This window comes from Athene noctua, chromosome 35, assembly GCF_965140245.1.
Source record: "Athene noctua chromosome 35, bAthNoc1.hap1.1, whole genome shotgun sequence".
Lineage (NCBI taxonomy): Eukaryota > Metazoa > Chordata > Aves > Strigiformes > Strigidae > Athene > Athene noctua.
Window position 1 is genome coordinate 622,690 of NC_134071.1, and position 22,138 is coordinate 644,827.

The 22,138-nt window shown below is 49.7% G+C and overlaps 2 protein-coding genes across 6 annotated transcripts in view; both read left to right on the forward strand.

Moving 5' to 3' along the window:
* The first annotated feature begins 127 nt into the window (after positions 1-127).
* Positions 128-5,104, forward strand: LOC141972748 (E3 SUMO-protein ligase ZBED1-like). 4 transcript variants are annotated; one of them, XM_074930710.1, is made up of 3 exons: positions 128-605; positions 1,232-1,372; positions 1,536-5,104. In XM_074930710.1, the coding sequence occupies exons 2-3, from the start codon at positions 1,252-1,254 to the stop codon at positions 3,593-3,595; spliced, it is 2,181 nt and encodes a 726-aa protein (XP_074786811.1). In that variant the 5' UTR covers positions 128-605; positions 1,232-1,251; the 3' UTR covers positions 3,596-5,104. The 4 variants fall into 4 exon arrangements, with proteins under 4 accessions (XP_074786811.1, XP_074786812.1, XP_074786814.1 ...); XM_074930711.1 differs by having other exon boundaries at positions 1,261-1,372; XM_074930713.1 differs by having other exon boundaries at positions 1,270-1,372.
* A 9,306-nt stretch (positions 5,105-14,410) lies between these two features.
* The window catches only part of BICRA (BRD4 interacting chromatin remodeling complex associated protein), a 50,917-nt gene continuing 43,189 nt past the window's right edge, over positions 14,411-22,138 (forward strand). The window contains exon 1 of one of the 2 annotated variants that reach the window (XM_074930762.1): positions 14,411-14,483. The gene's annotated coding sequence lies outside the window, so the exon portion shown is untranslated. The remainder of the gene's footprint in view (positions 14,484-22,138) is intronic. The other variant, XM_074930763.1, reaches the window with a different exon arrangement.

Below are 22,138 nucleotides of genomic sequence, written 5' to 3' on the forward strand. Positions count from 1 at the left end.
GGGAGGAGCGGACGCACGCAGTCGCGGGGGGGGGGCGAACCCCAAAACGAGCCGTTTTTCGCGTATTTTGGGACATTTTGACGCGTTTTAGTGACGTAGCGCTGACGCGGTGGGTCGGAGACCGGCGTGAGGGAGGAGTCGCGGCGGGTGGGAGCATCCGTGAGGGAGCCCGGGGGACAATCGGATCACAGGCAGCCCCGCGGGGTTCTGGGTGTTGACATCGCAACCGGCGCGGTGACATCACGGTGACGTCACGGCCATCGCGATGACATCATTGAACAACCCGACAGCAGCACAACAGGCCTGGAACCGCTGCTTCCCCCTGACCTGAAAACAAGGAGCAAGACAAGAGAACCGGCCATAGGGGTCAGGTCAACGCCGGCGGCCTCCTCCCGCAAGGCACTTAACGAAGCTTTGGCTAATTAGCACGATTAAGGAAAAATTAACGATGCACCCCCCTCGCCTCTACCACCCACCTCAAGCCCCTGCGGGAACTTGGGAGAGCAACCCTAGATTAATTACATCCCGGTGAACGGGAAGCGCTCCGGCCGCCTAACGAAGGCGTGAGGATTTAACGAGTCGCCGCTCATTAACCAACTCCTCAGGTACGGGAAGGGGGGCGCAGACCACGTCAGAAAACAGTTTTGGGGTGAAATCCCTCAAAATCTTCTGCCTGAGGGTGTGGAAAGGCGGCGGTCCCGACGCTGAATTGGTGGCGTCGAAAACGGCGAGTTTTGGGGCACGGGTGGATTTTTTTTTTGGGGGGGGGAAATGGGTTTTTTAACGCGATTTACAGGCGACACCTCGCTGAAACACAAAACACCGAATTCCCTGCGCTGGCTAACCGAGGGTTGTGTTTTATTTATTTTTTTTTTCCCCACTTTGTGCTGGTTTTAACCCCAAATTCCCGCTCCCGGGCCCGGTTGAATTTTTCAAACCAAAAAAAAAAAAATAAAAAGCCACAAAAGCCTCAGGGTGGGGCAGAAACACCCAGAAAAACCCCCCAGGGTTGGGCAGAAACACCCCAAAAAGCAGAAAAAGGGGGTGGCAACGTGGTTAACACTGAAATTTTCACCGTTCCCACCCCCAATATTCCATCTCGCTGGGTGAATCCGGAGGGGAGAGGAAAAAAAAAAAAAAGCGCATTTCCCGCCCGGCCCCTCGCTGCCGGCGGGTTGAATTCAGTAGCCACGCGGCTCGTTTTAATGGTCCTTATTTCCCCTCTGCGAAGCGGCTGCCAACCGGCCCAGAATGTCTCAGTTTTTACAGAAAAACATGAAGCCCGAGGGCGGCGAGGCGCAGCCGAAGGAGGAGGCGACGGAGGAACCAGCTCTCCCTCTGCCCCTGCAGCCCTACCCGCAGCCTGCGCCAGGTAGTTGTGATCTTTTTGGCTTTTTTTTTTTTGTTTTTTGTGCCTTAAAAAAATTAAAAAATCAACACGGTGGAGGAGAGGGGTTTCACCCCGAACGTAAGGTCGGAGGTTGGACGCGGGGGCCACGCCGTGTGTGTGTTTGTTTTTTTTTTTCTCTCCTCAGAAGACGCCCCGAGGGTCTTCGCCCCTCACAACATGGCGGCCGCTCTGGGACCTTCGTCGAGGAGGAAGAGGGAGAAGGGTGGGGGGCAAGAGGGGGCCGGCGCCGCGCTTTACGGCGACCGTCGGAAATCCAAAGTGTGGAATTATTACACCAAACTGGGCGACGCGTACGTGGAGTGCACCATCTGCAAGAAGCAGCTTTCCTTCCACAACAGCACCACCACCATGAGGGAGCACCTGGTGAGGAAGCACAGCATCCGCGACACCCTCCTCCTCCTCGCCCCGCAGCAGCTCAAGGATGATCCCGCTGCCGAAGCTGATTACGGCGTTGAGAACGTCGCTAAACGAGCCCGGCAGACGCCACCGGAAAGCGGCCTCCTCCTCCTCCCCCCCGGCGCTGGCGGTGCTTCGTGCTCGGAGCCGCGTGGCGACGTTATCCTGGGCTTGGTGCTGGAGATGATTTTTCGTGACCTTCACCCTCTCTCCGTGGTGAGGGATAAAGGATTCGGGTTGCTTTTGGGTTACCTAGAACCGAATTTCCCGCTGCCCTCGCCGGCGCAGCTCTCGGGGATGCTCTGGCACCGTTACGGCGCCGTCAAGCAGCAGCTGGAGCGTTACCTGCAGACGGCGCAAGCCATCGTGCTCTGCGCCGAGTTCTGGGTGTCGCAGCTGAGCCAGAGCTACGTGACGGTGACGGCGAATTTCATCGACGGGGAGTGGCGGCGGGCGCGCTGCGTGATGGAGACGCGCCGAGCGCGCCAGGAGGACGGCGAGGGGGATCTGGGGGAGAAGTTGTCGGGCGTTTTGGCGGAGTTTGGGGTGTCGGGGCAGGCGGTGTTTTGCGTGCTGCAGGACGGGCCGCAGAGCGCGGCGGGGAGCTGGCAGCGGGCGCAGAAGACGTGCGGCTGGAGCAGCCTGCGCTGCGCCGCGCGCGTCCTCCAGCTCTGCGTCCAGGCTGGGTTGGAGGTTGAGGCGGTGAGGGAAGCTTTAAGCACGGCTCGTGGCATCGTGCGGTATTTCCAGCAGGATGCCAAAGCTGCCCGTTCCTTACACAGCAAGCTAGAGGCCATCAATAAAACCAAGCTTAAGCTGGTGATGGACGTGAGCACGCGGTGGTTGAGCACCATCGAGATGTGCGAGAGCCTCCTCGAGCTCAAGTGGGCCCTGATGGCCGTGCTGGAGGAGCACCCCAAGGGTGCCACGGGTGCCCCGGCGCTGGCCGACCACCAGTGGAAGCTCCTCCAGGATTTAGTGGCCGTGCTGAGGACTATCAAGATCGCCACGGCCTTCCTCCGCGAGGAGCAGAACGCCTCGGCCTCCTCGCTCCTGCCCTGCGTCCACGGCGTGGTGGGGGCCATCGGGCGACAAGCCGAGGAAGCCGGCGCCGTCCTCAAAACGGTGGTGGGCAACATCCGGACGGAGCTGATGCGGCGCTGGGGTCTGGCGGAGGACGAGAGGTTGTTGGAGAGCCTGGCGGCCATCGCTTCGTTTTTAGACCCACGGTTTAAGGAGCTGCGTTTTCTCAGCCCCGGCTTAAGAAGCGAGCTGCACAAAAAAGTCAAAGCCATGTTGTCGCAGGTTTGTCACCCCCAATCTCCCCCCGTCGGCGCCTTCTGGGCCCCCAACCCGCCGCACAAAGCTGAAAGCGGTGACGGTGGCACCTCGGGGCAGAAGGATAGAACCTCGAGCACGTCGTCCCCCAGCGTCTACGACATCCTGCTGGGCAAGGACCCGACGGAGAGCATGCCCGAGATCCACCAGCAGCTGGAAAATTATATCGTGGAGCCGCTCTGCAAGCGCAGCACCGACCCCTTACGCTGGTGGAAAAGCAACGAGCATCGTTTCCCGGCCGTGGCGCGCCTCAGCCGGCAATACCTGGCCGTGCCGGCTACCGCCGTCCTGCCCGAACAAGCCTTTGGCACCGGTGAGAGCACGCTGGAACACCGGCGAGCTGTCCTGGCGCCCGAAAACCTCGATCAAATCCTCTTCCTGCATCAGAATTTTGATTTTTTAGAAGCCATGAGGAACGGGAACGAGGCTCGTAACCGGACCCCGCGCTGACGCCGAGGATTTCTCCCAGCTCCCGCCTAAACGTTTCCGTCGGCAACTTGACGCCTCAGCCCTCCTTCCCTCCTCAGAGCCAGGCGGGCGCTCGCCGCAGGGCTTAGGCCAGGCCTAAAGCCCACGGGCGCGCCCTTGGGCTCCCTAAAACCAGGCCCAGGCTGCACCCGCGTGGGTTTTCACACATAAGGGCGAGCCGGGTGGTAAAACCAGGCCTGGGCGGGTGATGAGCTGCCGGCCGGCCGGGTGGACGTTGGTGGCCCACGTGGCCAACGCCATTAACTCGCCCACAACCACCTGGGAGGGGAAGGGAGGGAGCCCCGAGGCCGGTCAGGGCTTAAAACCCGCACGAGATCCGTCAGCGCACGCCCAGAATCACCCCGGATCTTCCACCGGGGCACGAGCCCCGTCGTGGCAGCTCTATAGATAATTAAGATCTCTCAGTGCTGCCACATCCCATTTTTTTGATTTTTTTAATATTTTTTTTTTAAAGGAAACAGCCCCGTTTCCAGCCACCTTCCAACTTTTTTTTTTTTTTTTTTTTTTTTTCCCTGCTAAAACTCTTCAGTCCTCGCAGCCGCTACTTCGACGACCGCCTTCGCTTCGGGAAGGCAGGTGGTTTCCCTTTGGGATCGTGAGGGCTAAGAGAAAAAAAACAAACCAACCTTCCTTTTTGACTTTTTTTTTTAAAAAAAAAATACAAGCGATGAGAAGCGGAAGGATGATGTTTGCAACCTCCTCCTGCTTTGGGTAAAAATTTTTAGCCTGAAGACGGGTCCTTTAGCGAACAAACGGAACTATAGATGTTTGGACCGGCCGTGAACTTTCAGCCTAAATTAAAACGAGTAAAAAAATTGACACAAAGCCGTGACAATCCAGTGGCCTGGCAACACCAAAAAAAAAAAAAAAAAATAAAAAAGCTTTTTATCCCTCCTGGTGTAACCATCACGAGACAAAGCCCCTCGTGTCCTGCAACCACAAAACCGACCGAAACGGTCGCAGCTGCAGCCTGGGATCAATCCCCCCGCCGGGTTCTGCGGGGTTTGTAGTCTCAAGCTTTAAATTTTTAAGCGAAATGGCAAAACACGTTGTTAAATATCATAATTTTCTCAGCGATTTCCCCGTTCTGCCTCTTTCTGCCACCACCAGCGGGCAAAACCGAGAGCAAAAAAAAGCGAAGGGAGGCTGAGGAACATCCCGGGCCTTCCCCGTTTCTTTCTGCCGAACTCGACGCCAACCGTTGGCTCGAAGCGCTGAGAAAACCCCAAATTAAGTTTTCAAAACACGCCACGCACCCAAAAATCGGTGTTTTTGGGTTTTTTTGTGTTTTTTTTTTCTTCCAGAAGCCCTTTAGCAAAACACTGTGCAGCTTCACCGAGCGTTTTTTTCCAGGGGTGGGAAGAGCCGAGGTGCTTGTCCAGCCTCAAACATCCTGCGAGTGAGGAAAAAAAAACGGATTTTTATTTTTTTTTTAATTTTTTAAAAATTCAATAAACACCGTTAAACCAAGCTTTGTTATTTCGAGTTGCCTGAAGTTGATTTTTGAGGCGCGAGGGGACGCACTCCCACCTCCTCCTACCGTTAAACGCCACGTTTTGGGTGAAAAATCAAACCCCCGGAAAGGTGTGGCTCTTTGTCAGGCTGCAAACAGCCTGTTAATTACAAAACCTTGATTAATGGTGCTTTCTGGGCAGGAAGGTGAACAGCTACATGTAAAAAATTTTTTAAAAATATATAATTAAAAAATAAAATTTGGGAAATTAAATTCCCGTTTAGCGGCGAGGAGCGTTTCAGGGAGGCCACGGCACTAATAAAAACGAGTCTTTTCGTTGTCTTTTTTTTTTTGTTTTTTGTTTTGTTTTTTTGTCTTTTTTTTTTGGTTGGATTCCAGCCCAAAACGCCGGAATTTCCACACAAAACCAAAAAAATCCCCCAGGCCGACGTCCCCTCCTTCCGTTTCCAGCCCCGGAGCTGGTTTATTGGAGGGATTCTCCCCAAACCCGCAGCCCACCCTCATCACTTTGGGCATTTCGAGCCTCCTCGTAACGAATTTCACCGTTTTCCCCCTTTCTCAGGGAAAAACGAGACAACTCCAAACCGCTTCGTTGAAGATTTTGTTGGGTTTTTTTTTTTTTTTTCCACTAGGCGCTAAGCCTGGTGCATCCAGCTAGGCTGGGCTTTGGGAGACAATCCCAGCTTCCCCACACACCTATCAGGAACGAGCCGGTATTCATCAAATTTTAGAATTGTTCACCAAAACAACAACCACAAAAAAATTAAATTTTCTTCTTCGAGCACCCGCAACATCCCGATTTCCGCTTGCTCCGCCTGCAAGCGGCCCGAACCGAGAACGCTTTCGATAAATCGGCAAGGAATTTCCCCATTCCCTCTCCAAAATCCTTCCTTCCTCGCGACAGCAGCCGTCCAAAAAGCTCGTTTTGCTGATTCCATTTCCCCAAAAAAATCGAAAATGCGGGAAAAATTGAACAGAACGTCTCTCCCCCCACCCCAGGGAAAGCCGGCGCTATCGACGTTGGCAACGTGTTTAGCAAACGGATCGCTCGAAATCCTTCGCGGTTTCTATTTCCAGCTGGAAGTGGCTGCGAGGAGTTTTGGGGAAAAAAATTAAAAAAAATAGAAATAAATAGTAAAATATATTCCTCTCTGGGGTATAATTTAAAGAAAATAGAAGTGAAGCTCCTGTGAAAGGGAGGGGATGGAATTCTTAATCCCCTACAGCCTCCAAATGTCTTTTTACCGGTGGAAAAGCAACGCAAAATTTTTTTTAAAGTGCTTCAAGTCTAAGAATCTAAAAAAGATTGGGGAAAAAAAAAAACAAAAAAAACAAAAAACGCTGCTTCACCCCCCAAAATCTTCCCACAAAACAGACTAAAAGCGATAAAATACCCCCAGTTGTTTGAATCCGTGAAAAAAAACTTCAACCGAAGGGAGAATGTGGAGAAAAACTCGAGGGGGTGAGGAGAAAGAGCCGCAGAAAAAAAGCAGGAAAAAAAATAAAGTTTGGTAAAATTTGCTCCAGCCCCGCAGGGGGGGGGCAGAGGGTCAGGATTTGGGGTTCGGGGGGGCCCCCCCTGAGGGAAATGCCGCTCCATCAAGGCGGTTTGTGTGGAAGAAAGTCACTGGGAAGCAAAAATCTGCCAAAAAGGTGAAGTTTGGGGAGGGAAATAGGGGGGGCAGAGCGGTGGAGGGAGGGGTGCGACGTGAGCGAAGGGGCGAAACTTTTGAGGTAAAAAAGTCAGAAAAAAGGGCTGATCTGAATTTCGAGCCACGTGAGCGACGGGGCAAAACTCCGAGGAAACGGTTAATCCACCCAAATTTAGTTAAGCGGCCGAGCGCGGCCTAGCAGGCCGCGGGCGTTTCGCAGGCCGGTTTTTTGGTGAAATTTTGGATCAAATTGAGGTTTTTTTCCCCGAAAAGTGGGAACAGTGCTCCGTCAAGTTGCGATATTTCAGTAAAACGCCCCAAAAGCGGCTGGTTCGGGGGCCAAAAAAGTAAAACGCCCCAAAACCGGCTGGTTCAGGGGCTGAAAATTTGGGTGCTGGCGCTCCTCGGGGTCGCGAGGCGCCGTCAGCGAGCTGGGTTTCGGTTTTAATTCTTTTTTTTTTTAATTATTATTTTTTTTTTTCCCCGTCGCTATTTGGTTTTTTTGATGTTTTGATTCGAAGGGAATGACTTGGGTTGGTTTTAGCAGCCCCAGGCCGTCCGTGCGTTTTGAATGGCGATAATTTTTCGACCGCCCCGCTGAAAAAAAAAAAAAATTATATTAATAATATATTAACTAATAGTAGAATAATATTAACTAATAATATATTAACTAATAATAGAATAATATTAACTAATAATAGAATAATATTAACTAATAATATAATTATATTAACTGATAATAGAATAATATTAACTAATAATATAATTATATTAACTAATAGTAGAATATTAACTAATAATATTATATTAATAATAGAATAATATTAACTAATAATATAATTATATTAACTGATAATAGAATAATATTAACTAATAATATAATTATATTAACTAATAATATAATTATATTAACTGATAATATAATAATGTTAACTGATAATATAATCATGTTAACTAATAATATAATATTAACTGATAATATATTAACTGATAATATAAAATTAACTGATAATATAATTATATTAACTGATAATAGAATAATATTAACTAATAATATAATAATAACTAATAATAGAATAATATTAACTAATAATAGGATTATATTAACTGATAATATAATAATGTTAACTAATAATATAATATTAACTGATAATATATTAACTAATAATATAATAATAATAGAATAATATTAACTAATAATAGAATAATATTAACCGATATATATATTATTTTTATTTTTATTTTTATTATTTCTTATCTTCATTAATTATTAATTATATTTATATTATTAATTTATTATTATTTTTCTTACTCATTATCTATTATCATCATTAATTATTAATAATTATTGTATATATTATTATTTTATTATTATCTATTATCATTAATTATATTATTATTTTTATTTATTATTTATTTTCATTTTTATTAATTATTATTCATCATTATCTATATTATTATTTTTATTTTTTTATTACTTATTATTTATTGTCATTAATTATTATTAATTATTATCTATATTATTTTAATTTATTATTATTTTTATTATTTATTATTTATTGCCATTATTATTAATTATTATTATTTACATTATTTTTATTGTTATTTATTATCCTCATTAATTATTATTTATATTATTTTTTATATATTATATTTAATTATTTTATTATTATCTATTCTCATTATTAATTATTAATTATTATATTTTTAGTATTTTTATTATTTATTATTTATTATAATTGTTAATTATTATTAATTATCTATGTTTACTTTTTAATTTATTATTAAATTTATTATTTATTATTTAGTATCATTATTTATCATTATTATTATTTATATTATTATTATTATTTTTATTATCTATTAATATTAATAATTTTTATTATTTATATTAATTTTAATTTATTCTTTTTATTATTTATAATTTTTATTATTATTATTATTATATATATTGTTATATGTATTATTATTTTTATTATTTAGTATTTAGCATCATTATTATCATTATTATTATTTATATTATTTTTTTATTTACTAATAATTTTCATTATTTATTATTATTTATTGTCACTATTATTATCTATTATTATTATTTATTACTTTTTTTTCTTTAGGCACGGCAGACTCGATTTGTTTCGGCGCTCTGGCAGGGGAAAAAAAAAAAAAATAAATAAAAAACTTGAGCGCGAGGGCGCGTCACGGGGTTTCAGCGCTTTTCGGACTGGCTTTGCTGAGCTTGGCTTATTTTCCCTTTGGGTTTGCACCCGAGGCCGAGGTGCTGAGCGCCGTCTCCTCGCCGGCGCCCCCCCCGCGCTCTGCCGCGGCTGCCCCCCGCATCGGGCGCTGCGGTTCCTCTAGCGCGACCCCCCGAGTCACCCGCGCCCCCGCCGACGCCCGGCCCGGCCCGAGCGCGGCCCGGCCAGGGCTTTAAGCCCGGCCCAGCTCAAGCGCGGCCCATCCACGGCTTTAAGCCCGGCTCGAGCACGGCCCGTCCAGGGCTTTAAGCCCGGCTTGAGCGCAGCCCATCCAGGGCTTTAAGCCCGGCTCAAGAGCGGCCCATCCAGGGCTTTAAGCCCGGCTTGAGCGCAGCCCATCCAGGGCTTTAAGCCCGGCCCAGCTCAAGTGCGGCCCATCCAGGGCTTTAAGCCCGCCCGAGCGTGGCCCATCCTGGGCTTTAAGCCCGGCCCAAGCACAGCCCGTCCAGGGCTTTAAGCCCGGCTCGAGCGCAGCCCATCCAGGGCTTTAAGCCCAGCTCAAGCGCGGCCCATCCAGGGCTTTAAGCCCGGCCCGAGCGTGGCCCATCCTGGGCTTTAAGCCCGGCCCAAGCACAGCCCGTCCAGGGCTTTAAGCCCGGCTGAAGCGCGGCCCGTCCAGGGCTTTAAGCCCAGCTCAAGCGCAGCCCATCCACGGCTTTAAGCCCAGCTCGAGCGCGGCCCGTCCAGGGCTTTAAGCCCAGCTCAAGCGCGGCCCATCCAGGACTTTAAGCCCGGCCCAGCTCAAGCGCGGCCCGTCCAGGGCTTTAAGCCCGGCTCAAGCGCGGCCCGTCCAGAGCTTTAAGCCCGGCCCGAGCGCGGCCCCGCTGAACCCGCGCAGGGAGGGCGCGGGCGAAGCGCCGGCCCCGCCTCCCCGCGCCCCGCCCAGCTCCGCCAGTTTGGAACTGGGATGCCGAGGCCCCTGCGCTGGGCCCGCGGGGGGGTTTGTCCCGGCAAAAAGCCGCCGAAACGCGCCAAAACTTTCTTTTTTTTTTTTTTTTTCCCCATCTTTCCTTAACACAGGTGGGTTTTTTTGTTTTTCGGGTTTTTTTCCCATCTTTCCTTAACACAATTTTTTTTTTTTTTCTATCTTGCCTTCACACAGTTTTTTTGTTTGTTTTTTTTTTTTTTCCCATCATTCCTTAACACAGTTTTTTTGGTTTTTGTTTTTTTTTTCCCATCTTTCCTTAACACAGTTTTTTTGTTTTTTGTTTTTTTTTTCCCATCTTTCCTTAACACAGTTTTTTTGTTTTTTGGTTTTTTTTTTTCCCATCTTTCCTTAACACAGTTTTTTTGTTTTTTGTTTTTTTTTTTTCCCATCTTTCCTTAACACAGTTTTTTGTTTTTTTTTCCCCATCTTTCCTTAACACAGTTTTTTGGTTTTGGTTTTTTTTTCCCATCTTTCCTTAACACAGTTTTTTTGGTTTTTGGTTTTTTTTTTCCCATCTTTCCTTAACACAGTTTTTTTGTTTTTTGGTTTTTTTTTCCCATCTTTCCTTAACACAGTTTTTTGGTTTTGGTTTTTTTTTCCCATCTTTCCTTAACACAGTTTTTTTGTTTTTTGTTTTTTTTTTCCCATCTTTCCTTAACACAGTTTTTTTGTTTTTTGGTTTTTTTTTCCCATCTTTCCTTAACACAGTTTTTTGTTTTTTGTTTTTTTTTTCCCATCTTTCCTTAACACAGTTTTTTTGTTTTTTGGTTTTTTTTTCCCATCTTTCCTTAACACAGTTTTTTGTTTTTTGTTTTTTTTTTTCCCATCTTTCCTTAACACAGTTTTTTGTTTTTTGTTTTTTTTTTTTCCATCTTTCCTTAACACAGTTTTTTGTTTTTTTTTTCCCATCTTTCCTTAACAGTTTTTTTGTTTTTTGTTTTTTTTTTCCCATCTTTCCTTAACACAGTTTTTTTGTTTTTTTTTTTTTTCCCATCTTTCCTTAACACAGTTTTTTTGTTTTTTGGTTTTTTTTTTCCCATCTTTCCTTAACACAGGTTGATTTTTTTTTTTTCCCATCTTTCCTTAACACAGTTTTTTTTGTTTTTGTTTTTTTTTCCCCATCTTTCCTTAACACAGTTTTGTTGTTTTTTTTTTTTTCCCCATCTTGCCCTAACACAGGTTGGTTGGCTTTTTTTTTTCCCATTTTTCCTTAACACAGGTTGATTTTTTTTTTTCCCATCTTCCCTTCACACAGTTTTGTTTGTTATTTTTTTTTTCCCATCTTGCCTTGAGCAGGAAGCAGGTTTTAAGCATCCTCTCAATCCTAACGCTTATTAAATCCAGTTTTTCCCTTTGTAAGGAAATACAGACAAAACATTCCTCACAACATTATTATTTTTTTTTTTAAAAAAACCTGTTAAACCCAAGAGCCCCTCCGCTCTAAAAACGCAGCATCAAGCCCGTGGTGAGTCACCAGCACCCCCCGTTCCTCCCTTTCTGGGTTTTATTCCACAAATTTTTAATTTTTCATCCAGGATTCAGCCGGAAAAAATAATTTTTTTACGAAGACGCGATGCTTGAATCTAAACAGCAAATTTTTACGGGAGAAAAGTTAACCGGTGACATAAATCTCCTTTCGCCCCGTCCACAATATTTTGGGGGTTCCTGCGCGTGTGCTCGTTGGCCGGGCGACGCAATCCCGAGTGTATTAAAAGTCATCGCGAGTGTTTTATTGGTTTATTAATCTAGAAAAGCGCTTGGGCGACTAATTAAAAAAAAATAATTAATAGGGTTCAGACCTGCCTGTGGGTCTCTGCCAGCCCATTTTGGGGGGGTTTCTCGTGGCTTTGCTGTATGGACGCCCAGTTTTTGGTAGAGCAACCCTCTAAAAAAATTTAAAAAAAAAAAAAAAAAAAAAAAAAAGGGGGGTGCGCGCCAGCCGGGGGGATTTCTGGAGCTTTGAGTTAGTGAGTTTAACCTTTGGTTGGATTAAATAAGTAAAAGCGTGTTTAATCACTTTTTTTTTTTTTTAATTATTCCCAGCAGGGCCCGATCCTGCTGCTAACAAACCTTGGTGGTGTATGAGGGGGTGAGGTCCTTCCCCCCATCACCCCCCCCCCCCCAAAAAAAAAACCACATGGGGGGAACCCCCCGGGGTCGAGGTCACGTCACCCAGCAGGTAACCCCGGTTTAGGGGGGGGGGGTGTTGAATGCCTGCCAGCCCCAAGACACCCCAGTAACCCCCAAATTTTTCTCCGTTTCATACAGAAACGGGCACTTGGGAGCAGGATTTGTGGGGATGGGGGGCTCAAACCCCATGAGGATCACCCCCCAAACCCCAGTGAGGGTCCCCACAGACTTGGCAGGACACCCCCCCCCCCCCGCCCCCCAAAGCCAGGAGACCCTGGTGGGCTGGGAGGGGCCCCCCCAGACCTGGGAGGGCTGAGCAGGCCGTGAGGGCCCCCCAAAACCCAAGGAGTGTCCCCCCCAAACCTAGGGTCCCCCCCCATACCTGGGATCCCCCAACAGGCCAGGAGTGTCTCCCCCAGACCGGGGAGGACCCCCCTAAACCCAAGAGGCCCTGCCAGGCCCTGTGAGCCCCCTCAAGACCCAGGAGGCCCCAGCAGACTGTGAGGGTCCCCCCCCAACCTCGTGAGGCCCCCCCAGACCTCATGAGGCCGCAGCAGGCCGCAAGGGTCCCCCCCAGACCCAGGAGCCCCCAGCAGGCTGCGAGGGGCCCCCCCAGACCTCATGAACCCCCCCCAAGACCCCAGCAGGCTGTGAGGGCCCCCACAGACCCCAGGAGCCCCCAGCAGGCCACAAAGGCCCCCCAAACCTCAAGAAACCCCCCAAGACCCCAGCAGGCCGTGAGGGTCCCCCCAGACCCCAGGAGGCCCCAGCAGGCCGCAAGGGCCCCCCCAAACCTCATGAACTGCCCCCCAAGACCCCAGCAGGCCGCGAGGGCCCCCCCAGACCCAGGAGGCCCCAGCAGGCCGCAAGGGCCCCCCCAAACCTCATGAACCACCCCCCAAGACCCCAGCAGGCCGCGAGGGCCCCCCCAGACCCAGGAGGCCCCAGCAGGCCGCAAGGGCCCCCCCAAACTTTATGAACAACCCCCCAAGACCCCAGCAGGCCCCTGCAGGCCGCGAGGGGCCCCCCCAGACCCAGGAGCCCCCAGCAGGCCGCGAGGGCCCCCCCAAACCTCATGAACCCCCCCCAAGACCCCAGCAGGCCGCGAGGGGCCCCCCCAGACCCAGGAGCCCCCAGCAGGCCGCGAGGGCCCCCCCAAACCTCATGAACCCCCCCCAAGACCCCAGCAGGCCGTGAGGGCCCCCCTAGACCCAGGAGGCCCCAGCAGGCCGCGAGGGCCCCCCCAAACCTCATGAACCCCCCCCAAGACCCCAGGAGGCCCCAGCAGGCCGCAAGGGCCCCCCCAAACCTCATGAACCCCCCCCCAAGACCCCAGCAGGCCGTGAGGGCCCCCCCAGACCCAGGAGGCCCCAGCAGGCCGCAAGGGCCCCCCCAAACCTCATGAACCCCCCCCCAAGACCCCAGCAGGCCGTGAGGGCCCCCCCAGACCCAGGAGGCCCCAGCAGGCCGCAAGGGCCCCCCCAAACCTCATGAACCCCCCCCCAAGACCCCAGCAGGCCGTGAGGGCCCCCCCAGACCCAGGAGCCTCCAGCAGGCCGCGAGGGCCCCCCCAAACCTCATGAACCCCCCCCAAGACCCCAGCAGGCCGTGAGGGCCCCCCCAGACCCAGGAGGCCCCAGCAGGCCGCAAGGGCCCCCCCAAACCTCATGAACCCCCCCCCAAGACCCCAGCAGGCCGCGAGTGTCCCCCCCAGACCCAGGAGCCCCCAGCAGGCCGCGAGGGGCCCCCCCAGACCCAGGAGGCCCCAGCAGGCCGCAAAGGCCCCCCCAAACCTCATGACCGCCCCCCCCCCAAACCCCAGGAGGCCTCAGCAGGCCGCGAGTGTCTTGTCTCCCCCCCCCCCCAAGCCCAGAAGGCGTCAGGCCGTGAGGCCCCCCCGCCGCCGTCATCTCCACGAAGGCCCCAGCAGGCCCCGGCCAGGCCGGGCTTTCCTAGGCCCAGCTCCTAACTAAACCAGGCCTAGGGCTCTTTGGGCGTGGCGGCGGGCAGGCGGGCGTGTGTTGGAGGAGGAAAACGACTTGCGGGCGGGGGGGGCGTGTCATATGCAAATATTTATCGCGGGGGGGGCGTGTGTGGGGGGGGTGTTCGGCGGTGTGTACGTTTATTTTGTCCCGCACCCCCCCCCCCCCTCACCCCCAGAGGGTTGGTCGCGCGTTTTTTGGCGGTGTGTTGAGGGCGGGTGGGTTGTTTTTTTTTGTTTTTTTTTTGTGTGTGTGTTGGTTGTTTTTTTTTTTTTTTTTTTCCGGGGGGGGGTGGTGTGGGGGTGTCGTTGCGTGGATCAGGCAGCGCGTTGAACCTCTATGTGTCGGTGCCTCGGCGGGGTCCTGGCTCCGCAGCCCGTGCGGGGATGTCTGGGAGACCCCGCGCCGACTGCTGCTCAAACCTCACGGTGAGTTTCTTCACAATTGCAGCGATTTCGCTTTAAATCGCTTTAACGCCGCTACCTGCGGCGGGGGGCGGGGGGGGGAACTGCCCCCTCCCGGGGGCACCGGCCCCGCCGACTCTTAGCCGCCCCCCCCTACACCCCTTCTTCACCACCACCCCACCCCTTCCTTCCCCCCCCCCCCCTCTCCCCTTCCCTCACCCCCCCTCTCTTCTTTCACCCCCCCCCCCCCCTTTTTTTCTCTTCTCCTCCCCAAGCTCCCGGTGTGGCGGCTGCGGGTCACGTCTCCGGAATACAATATATGTGTGTATGTGTCCCCCCCCCCCTTAAAATAAAAAAAAAAACAACAAGGAGACGCGGCCCTCTGACACCCCCACAACACACCCCGGTTGGAAAAAGGGGGCGCTGCCGCCGCTCCCCCCCCCCCCCTTTCCCTTCCCACCATCACCCCTCTTTCTCCTTTACGCGTCGTATATCCCCCCCCCCCAACAACAAACACACAACGGCCCCCCCCCGCCCCGGGTTGAGGCGGAGATATGGGGGGGGGGGGTGTTAAAAATACGGGTGCGGAGCTGCCCGCCGGGCCGGGCCTGGCCGCTGCTCCTCCTCCTCCTCTTCCTCCTCTTCCTCCTCCCGCTCCCGGGGATGCCCTCGGATGGCACGGAGTTGGGGGGGGTTTCGGGGGGGGGCAGCAGAAAGCTTAACCGTGGGGTTCAACCCCCCCAACACCCCCCATTTCGCTGCTTCAATCGCCGTGCCCCGTCTCGCTACACCCCCCCCCCCCCCTCAACCATCCCGGTTGTTTAGTGGGGGGGGGGGGGTGCTCTCACCGGCAGCTCATCCCCCCCCCCCAACCAAAAAGCGAGATTATTTTGAGGGTAAAAACACCCGAAAAAAAAAGTGGGGGGGATGTTCTACCCCCAAAAAATATAACTACGTGGCTCATGGGGTCAGTTGGGGGCCGGAATGAGGCGTTGCGGGGCGCTGCCCCCCCCCCCCCCCAGCTTTTTTTTTTTTTTTCCTCCCCCCCCGAGTTCTTTCCACCCTCCCCAGGGCGTTAAAAATCCGTTCGTGGAATAAACGACAGTTCGTGGCTCTTGAAAAATTCTCTTCTAGTTTTTCCTTCGTCTGCCGCTCGCAGCTTCGTTTGGAAACGGATTGGACCGGGCGTAAAGCGGTTTATTTTCTTTCTTTATTTATTATTATTATTATTTTTTAAATTTATTTATTGTTTTGGTTTTGCCTTTTTATTTTTTTATTTTATTATTTTGCGGCAACGCTGCCGGCCTTGTGGTTTTGGTTTCTGTGGGCTCCGTCGTTTTTCCTTGTGACTTTTATTTTGGGGGGGGGAGTGTGTGTGCGTGTGACTTGAATATTTTTTTTATTCCCTCCTCCGTTTCACTTTTGGGCAATTTCCTTCCATCCCACCCTCCTGGTGTTGTTCACCCTCCGAACTTTTTCTTTACTGGTTTGAACTGGTCAAAAAAAAGCTTCTTTAAACCCAAAGGGAAACTGAGGCAGGAGGTTGGTGAGGGGGGAGTGTGGGACACGCCTTTGGGGGGTTTATTTTTGCTCCCCGACCCTTTGAGGTTGAGGAAGGGGGGGCGGAATCCCCTCAGCTGGTGTCTTTGTGGCGGGTTTGTGGTGATGCCGTTTGCGTTCGAAAAGAGTGAAACTTTTTTTTGGGGGGGGGGGGGGGCTTTTTGAATTAATTGTGCCGGTATCGTCATTATTACGATGATTATTATTATCGTTCCTAGACTGAGAGGACGGGATAGGGCGCCTGTACCCCGGTTGTACCCCGCTTTTCGCCTCAGAGTCACAGACAGGTGAATGATTTCCCCCCCCCCCCCACACCAAAACGTGGGGGCAGCCCCTTGGGGTGCACTAACGACCCCCCCCAAATTTTTACAAATGGCCTCCTCGGTGCTCACGCGGTGATCCCCGTCGAGTTGCCGTCTCTCTCCGTCCTCCCTCCGTCCCTTCCCGAATTTTTTTTCCGTTGGGGGGGCGGCGAGGACCCGTACTCCTTCCTTTTCCCAAAGGCTGGGGGCTGGAGTTGGTGGCGAACGGTTGGGACAGAGGGACGCTGAAGGACGGACGGACGGACGGTTTGGATCCGCGGAGTTGTAGCGTCCCCTCGCCGAAAGCCGAAGCTCTGCCTTAGTGCGGGGTGTTGAGGGGGGAAAAATTGGAGGTGATGAGCTCGGCTGGTCTCAGCCTGTCCCTGAGCGCGTGGCCTGGCGGGGATCCGCTGAGTAGGGGGGGCTGGAAGTGAAGTTTTGTGTAGTATTCTCTGAGTAAGAGCGTGGAGGCTGGAAGTGACATCCGGTGTCATGTCACCCGAGTAGGAGCGTGGAGGCTGGAAGTGAAATCTCGTGTAGTATCCCCTGAGTAAGACTCAGGGGGCTGGAAGTGACATTCTGTGTAGTATCCCCTGAGTAAGAGTGGGGAGCTGGAAGTAAAATCTTGTGTAGTGTCCCATGATTAAGACTAAGGGGGCTGGAAGTGAAGTTTTGTGTAGTATTCTCTGAGTAAGAGCGTGGAGGCTGGAAGTGGCATCCGGTGTCATGTCACCCGAGTAGGAGCGTGGAGGCTGGAAGTGAAATCTCGTGTAGTATCCCCTGAGTAAGAGTGGAGAGCTGGAAGTAAAATCCCGTGTAGTATCCCCTGATTAAGACTCAGGGGGCTGGAAGTGAAATTCTGTGTAGCATTCTCTGAGTAAGAGTGGGGAGCTGGAAGTAAAATCCCGTGTAGTATCCCCTGATTAAGACTGAGGGGGCTGGAAGTGAAATTCTCTGTAGTATTCTCTGAGTAAGAGCATGGAGGCTGAGAGTGAAATCTCATGTAGTATCCCCTGAGTAAGACTCGGGGCTGGAAGTGAAATTCTGTGTAGTATTCTCTGAGTAAGAGCGTGGAGGCTGGAAGTAAAATCCGGTGTAATATCACCCGAGTAGGAGCGTGGAGGCTGGAAGTGAAATCTCGTGTAGTATCCCCTGAGTAAAAATGGGGAGCTGGAAGTAAAATCCCGTGTAGTATCCCCTGATTAAGACTCAGGGGGCTGGAAGTGAAATTCTGTGTAGCATTCTCTGAGTAAGAGCGTGGAGGATGGAACTGAAATCTCATGTAGTATCCCCTGAGTAAGACTCAGGGGGCTGAAGGTGAAATTTTGTGTAGTATTCTCTGAGTAAGAGTGTGGAGGTTGGGAGTGACATCCAGTGTAGTATCCCCTGAGTAAGACTCAGGGGGCTGGAAGTGAAATCCCATGTAGTATCCTCTGAGTAAGAGCGTGGAGGCTGAGAGTGAAATTTCATGTAGTATCCGCTGAGTAAGAGCATGGTGGCTGGAAGTGACATTCTGTGTAGTATCCCCTGAGTAAGAGTGGGGAGCTGGAAGTAAAATCCCGTGTAGTATCCCCTGATTAAGACTCGGGGGCCTGGAAGTGAAATTCTTTGTAGTATTCTCTGAGTAAGAGCGTGGAGGCTGGAAGTAAAATCCGGTGTAATATCACCCAAGTAGGAGCGTGGAGGCTGGAAGTGAAATCTCGTGTAGTATCCCCTGAGTAAGAGTGGGGGGGCTGGAAGTGACATTCTCTATAGTATCCCCTGAGTAAAAATGGGGAGCTGGTAGTAAAATCCAGTGTAGTATCCCCTGATTAAGACTCAGGGGGCTGGAAGTGAAATTTTGTGTAGTATTCTCTGAGTAAGAGCGTGGAGGTTGGGAGTGAAATCTCATGTAGTATCCGCTGCATGGAGGCTGGAAGTGACATCCTGTGTAGTATCCCCTGAGTAAGATTAGGGGGGCTAGAAGTAAAATCCTGTATAGTATCCCCTGAGTAAGAGCATGGAGGCTGGAGGTGAAATCCTGTGTGGTATTCTCTGTGTAAGACTGAGGGGGCTGGAAGTGCAATTCTGTGTTGTATCCCCTGAGTAAGAGCATGGAGGCTGGAAGTAAAATCCCATGTAGTATCCCCTGAGTAATTCTAGGGGGGGCTGAAAGTGAAATCCTGTGTAGTATCCCCTGAGTAGGAGCGTGGAGGCTGGAAGTGAAATCCCATGTAGTATTCCATGAGTAAGACTAGGGGGGGCTGGAAGTTAAATTCTGTGTGGTATTCTCTGAGTAAGGGTACGGAGGCTGGAAGTACAATCCCTTGTAGCATCCCCTGAGTAGGAGCATGGAGGCTGGAAGTAAAATCCTGTGTAGTATCCCCTGAGTAACAGAGGCTGGAAGTTAAATTCTGTGTGGTATTCTCTGAGTAAGGGTACGGAGGCTGGAAGTACAATCCCTTGTAGCATCCCCTGAGTAGGAGCACGGAGGCTGGAAGTAAAATCCTGTGTAGTATCCCCCGAGTAAGAGTACAGAGGCTGGAAGTACAATCCCATATAGTATCCCCTGAGTAACAGAGGCTGGAAGTTAAATTCTGTGTGGTATTCTCTGAGTAAGGGTACGGAGGCTGGAAGTGCAATCCCTTGTAGCATCCCCTGAGTAGGAGCACGGAGGCTGGAAGTAAAATCCTGTGTAGTATCCCCTGAGTAAGAGCACAGAGGCTGGAAGTACAATCCCATATAGTATCCCCTGAGTAACAGAGGCTGGAAGTTAAATTCTGTGTGGTATTCTCTGAGTAAGGGTACGGAGGCTGGAAGTACAATCCCTTGTAGCATCCCCTGAGTAGGAGCACGGAGGCTGGAAGTAAAATCCTGTGTAGTATCCCCTGAGTAAGAGCACAGAGGCTGGAAGTACAATCCCATGTAGTATCCCCTGAGTAACAGAGGCTGGAAGTTAAATTCTGTGTGGTATTCTCTGAGTAAGGGTACGGAGGCTGGAAGTACAATCCCTTGTAGCATCCCCTGAGTAGGAGCACGGAGGCTGGAAGTAAAATCCTGTGTAGTATCCCCTGAGTAAGAGCACAGAGGCTGGAAGTACAATCCCATATAGTATCCCCTGAGTAACAGAGGCTGGAAGTTAAATTCTGTGTGGTATTCTCTGAGTAAGGGTACGGAGGCTGGAAGTACAATCCCTTGTAGCATCCCCTGAGTAGGAGCACGGAGGCTGGAAGTAAAATCCTGTGTAGTATCCCCTGAGTAAGAGCACAGAGGCTGGAAGTACAATCCCATATAGTATCCCCTGAGTAACAGAGGCTGGAAGTTAAATTCTGTGTGGTATTCTCTGAGTAAGGGTACGGAGGCTGGAAGTACAATCCCTTGTAGCATCCCCTGAGTAGGAGCACGGAGGCTGGAAGTAAAATCCTGTGTAGTATCCCCCGAGTAAGAGCACAGAGGCTGGAAGTACAGACTGTGTAGTATCCCCTGAGTAAGAGCACGGAGACTGGAAGTGAAATCCCGTGTAGTATCCCCCGAGTAACAGAGGCTGGAAGTACAATCCCACGTAGTATCCCCTGAGTAAGAGCACGGCAGCTGGAATCAAACTCTCCTGGAGTTGTTTCCTTTTTATTTTTTTTTTTAATTAATTTTTTTTTTACGGAGCTGGAGCGTTCCCCAATTTCCCGCTTTTCCCCAATTTCCCGCTTTTTCCCAAATTCTGCTTTTTCCCAATTCTCGCTTTTTCCTGAATTCTCACTTTTCCCAATTTCCCGCTTTTTCCCCAAACTCCCGCTTTTTCCCAAACTCCCGCTTTTTCCCAAATTCCCGCTTTTTCCCCAATTTCCCGCTTTTTCCCCAAATTCCCGCTTTCCCCCAATTTCCCACTTCCCCAAATTCCCTCTTTTTCCCCAATTTCCCCCCTTTTCCCAGTTTCCTCTTTTCCCCAATTTCCCGCTTTTTCCCCAATTTCCCACTTTTTCCCCAATTTCCCCCTTTTTCCCAATTTCCCCCTTTTTCCCAATTTCCCCCTTTTTCCCAGTTCCCTCTTTTTCCCAAATTCCCTCTTTTTCCCAAATTCCCTCTTTTTCCCAAACTCCCACTTTCCCCAATTTCCCGCTTTTTCCCCAAATTCCCACTTTTTCCCAGTTTCCCGCTTTTTCCCAGTTTCCGCTTTTCCCCAAATTCCCTCTTTTTCCCCAAATTCCCTCTTTTCCCCAATTTCCCACTTTTTCCCAGTTTCCCGCTTTTTCCCAGTTTCCGCTTTTCCCCAAATTCCCTCTTTTTCCCCAAATTCCCTCTTTTTCCCAATTTCCGCTTTTTCCCAATTTCCGCTTTTTCCCAGTCTCCTGCTTTTTCCCCAATTTCCCGCTTTTTCCCCAATTTCCCGCTTTTTCCCCAGTTTCCCGCTTTTTCCCCAAATTCCCACTTTTTCCCAGTTTCCCGCTTTTTCCCAGTTTCCGCTTTTTCCCAATTCCCTCTTTTTCCCCAAATTCCCTCTTTTTCCCAATTTCCGCTTTTTCCCAGTCTCCTGCTTTTTCCCCAAATTCCCTCTTTTTCCCAATTTCCGCTTTTTCCCAAACTCCCTCTTTTTCCCCAATTTCCCGCTTTTTCCCAATTTCCACTTTTTCCCAAACTCCCTCTTTTTCCCAATTCCCACTTTCCCCAATTTCCCTCTTTTTCCCCAATTTCCCTCTTTTTCCCCAATTTCCCTCTTTTTCCCCAAATTCCCTCTTTTTCCCAGTTTCCCGCTTTTTCCCCAAACTCCCGCTTTTTCCCCAAATTCCCGCTTTTTCCCAAATTCCCTCTTTTTCCCAATTTCCCGCTTTTCCCCAAATTTTCCGCCATTAGAGTATCGGCAGACAGAAACCCAGAACGTGCCCCCTGGTTCTTCTCCTCTTCCCCTCCACCCCCCCGCTTGGCCCAGGCCAAAATTACCCCGAGTCGCGTGAAAAAAAAAAAAAAAATTAAAAAAAAAATCAAAAATCCCCAAAAAACCCCATTTTGCACCAAAAACCGTTGGCGCCGTCGATAAAACTTTCCCTCGTCCTCGCGAGGTGCCGCCTTCTTCCCGCCTCGGTTTGATCCTGCGGGGAAACTCGATCCTTCAACCGTTTTCTTAAATAAATTTGGGGGTTTTTTGGGGTTTTTTTGAGTGGAAAGGGATGAGTTTTGGGGAATATTGGGGGAGAAACTGCGATTTTTACTCTTTTTTTTTCACCCGGTGCCGTTTGCTTTTCCCGGCGCGCGAGCGAGGCCGGACGTTGGCACTGACGGTCCCTTGGTCCTCTCCTCGGCCTCTTTTTTCGTTCTTTTCTTTTTTTTTCCTATTTTCTTTCTTTTTTCCCTTCTTTTTTTCCCCTTTCTTTTTCCTCTTCCTTTTTTCCCCTTCTTTTTTCCCTTCTTTTTTTCCCTTCTTTTTTTCCCTTCTTTTTTCCCCTTTCTTTTTCCCTTTTTTCCCTTTTTTCCCTTTTTTCCCTTTTTTCCCTTTTTCCCTTTTTTCCCTTTTCCCCTTTTTTCCCTTTTTCCCTTTTTCCCTTTTTCCCTTTTTTCCCTTTTTCCCTTTTTCCCTTTTTTCCCTTTTTCCCTTTTCCCTTTTTTCCCTTTTTCCCTTTTCCCCTTTTCCCCTTTTTCCCTTTTTTCCCTTTTTTCCCTTTTTTCCCTTTTTTCCCTTTTTCCCTTTTTTCCCTTTTTTCCCTTTTTTCCCTTTTTTCCCTTTTTCCCTTTTTCCCTTTTTCCCTTTTTCCCTTTTTCCCTTTTTCCCTTTTTCCCTTTTTTCCCTTTTTTTCCTTTTCCCCTTTTCCCCTTTTCCCCTTTTTTCCCTTTTTCCCTTTTTCCCCTTTT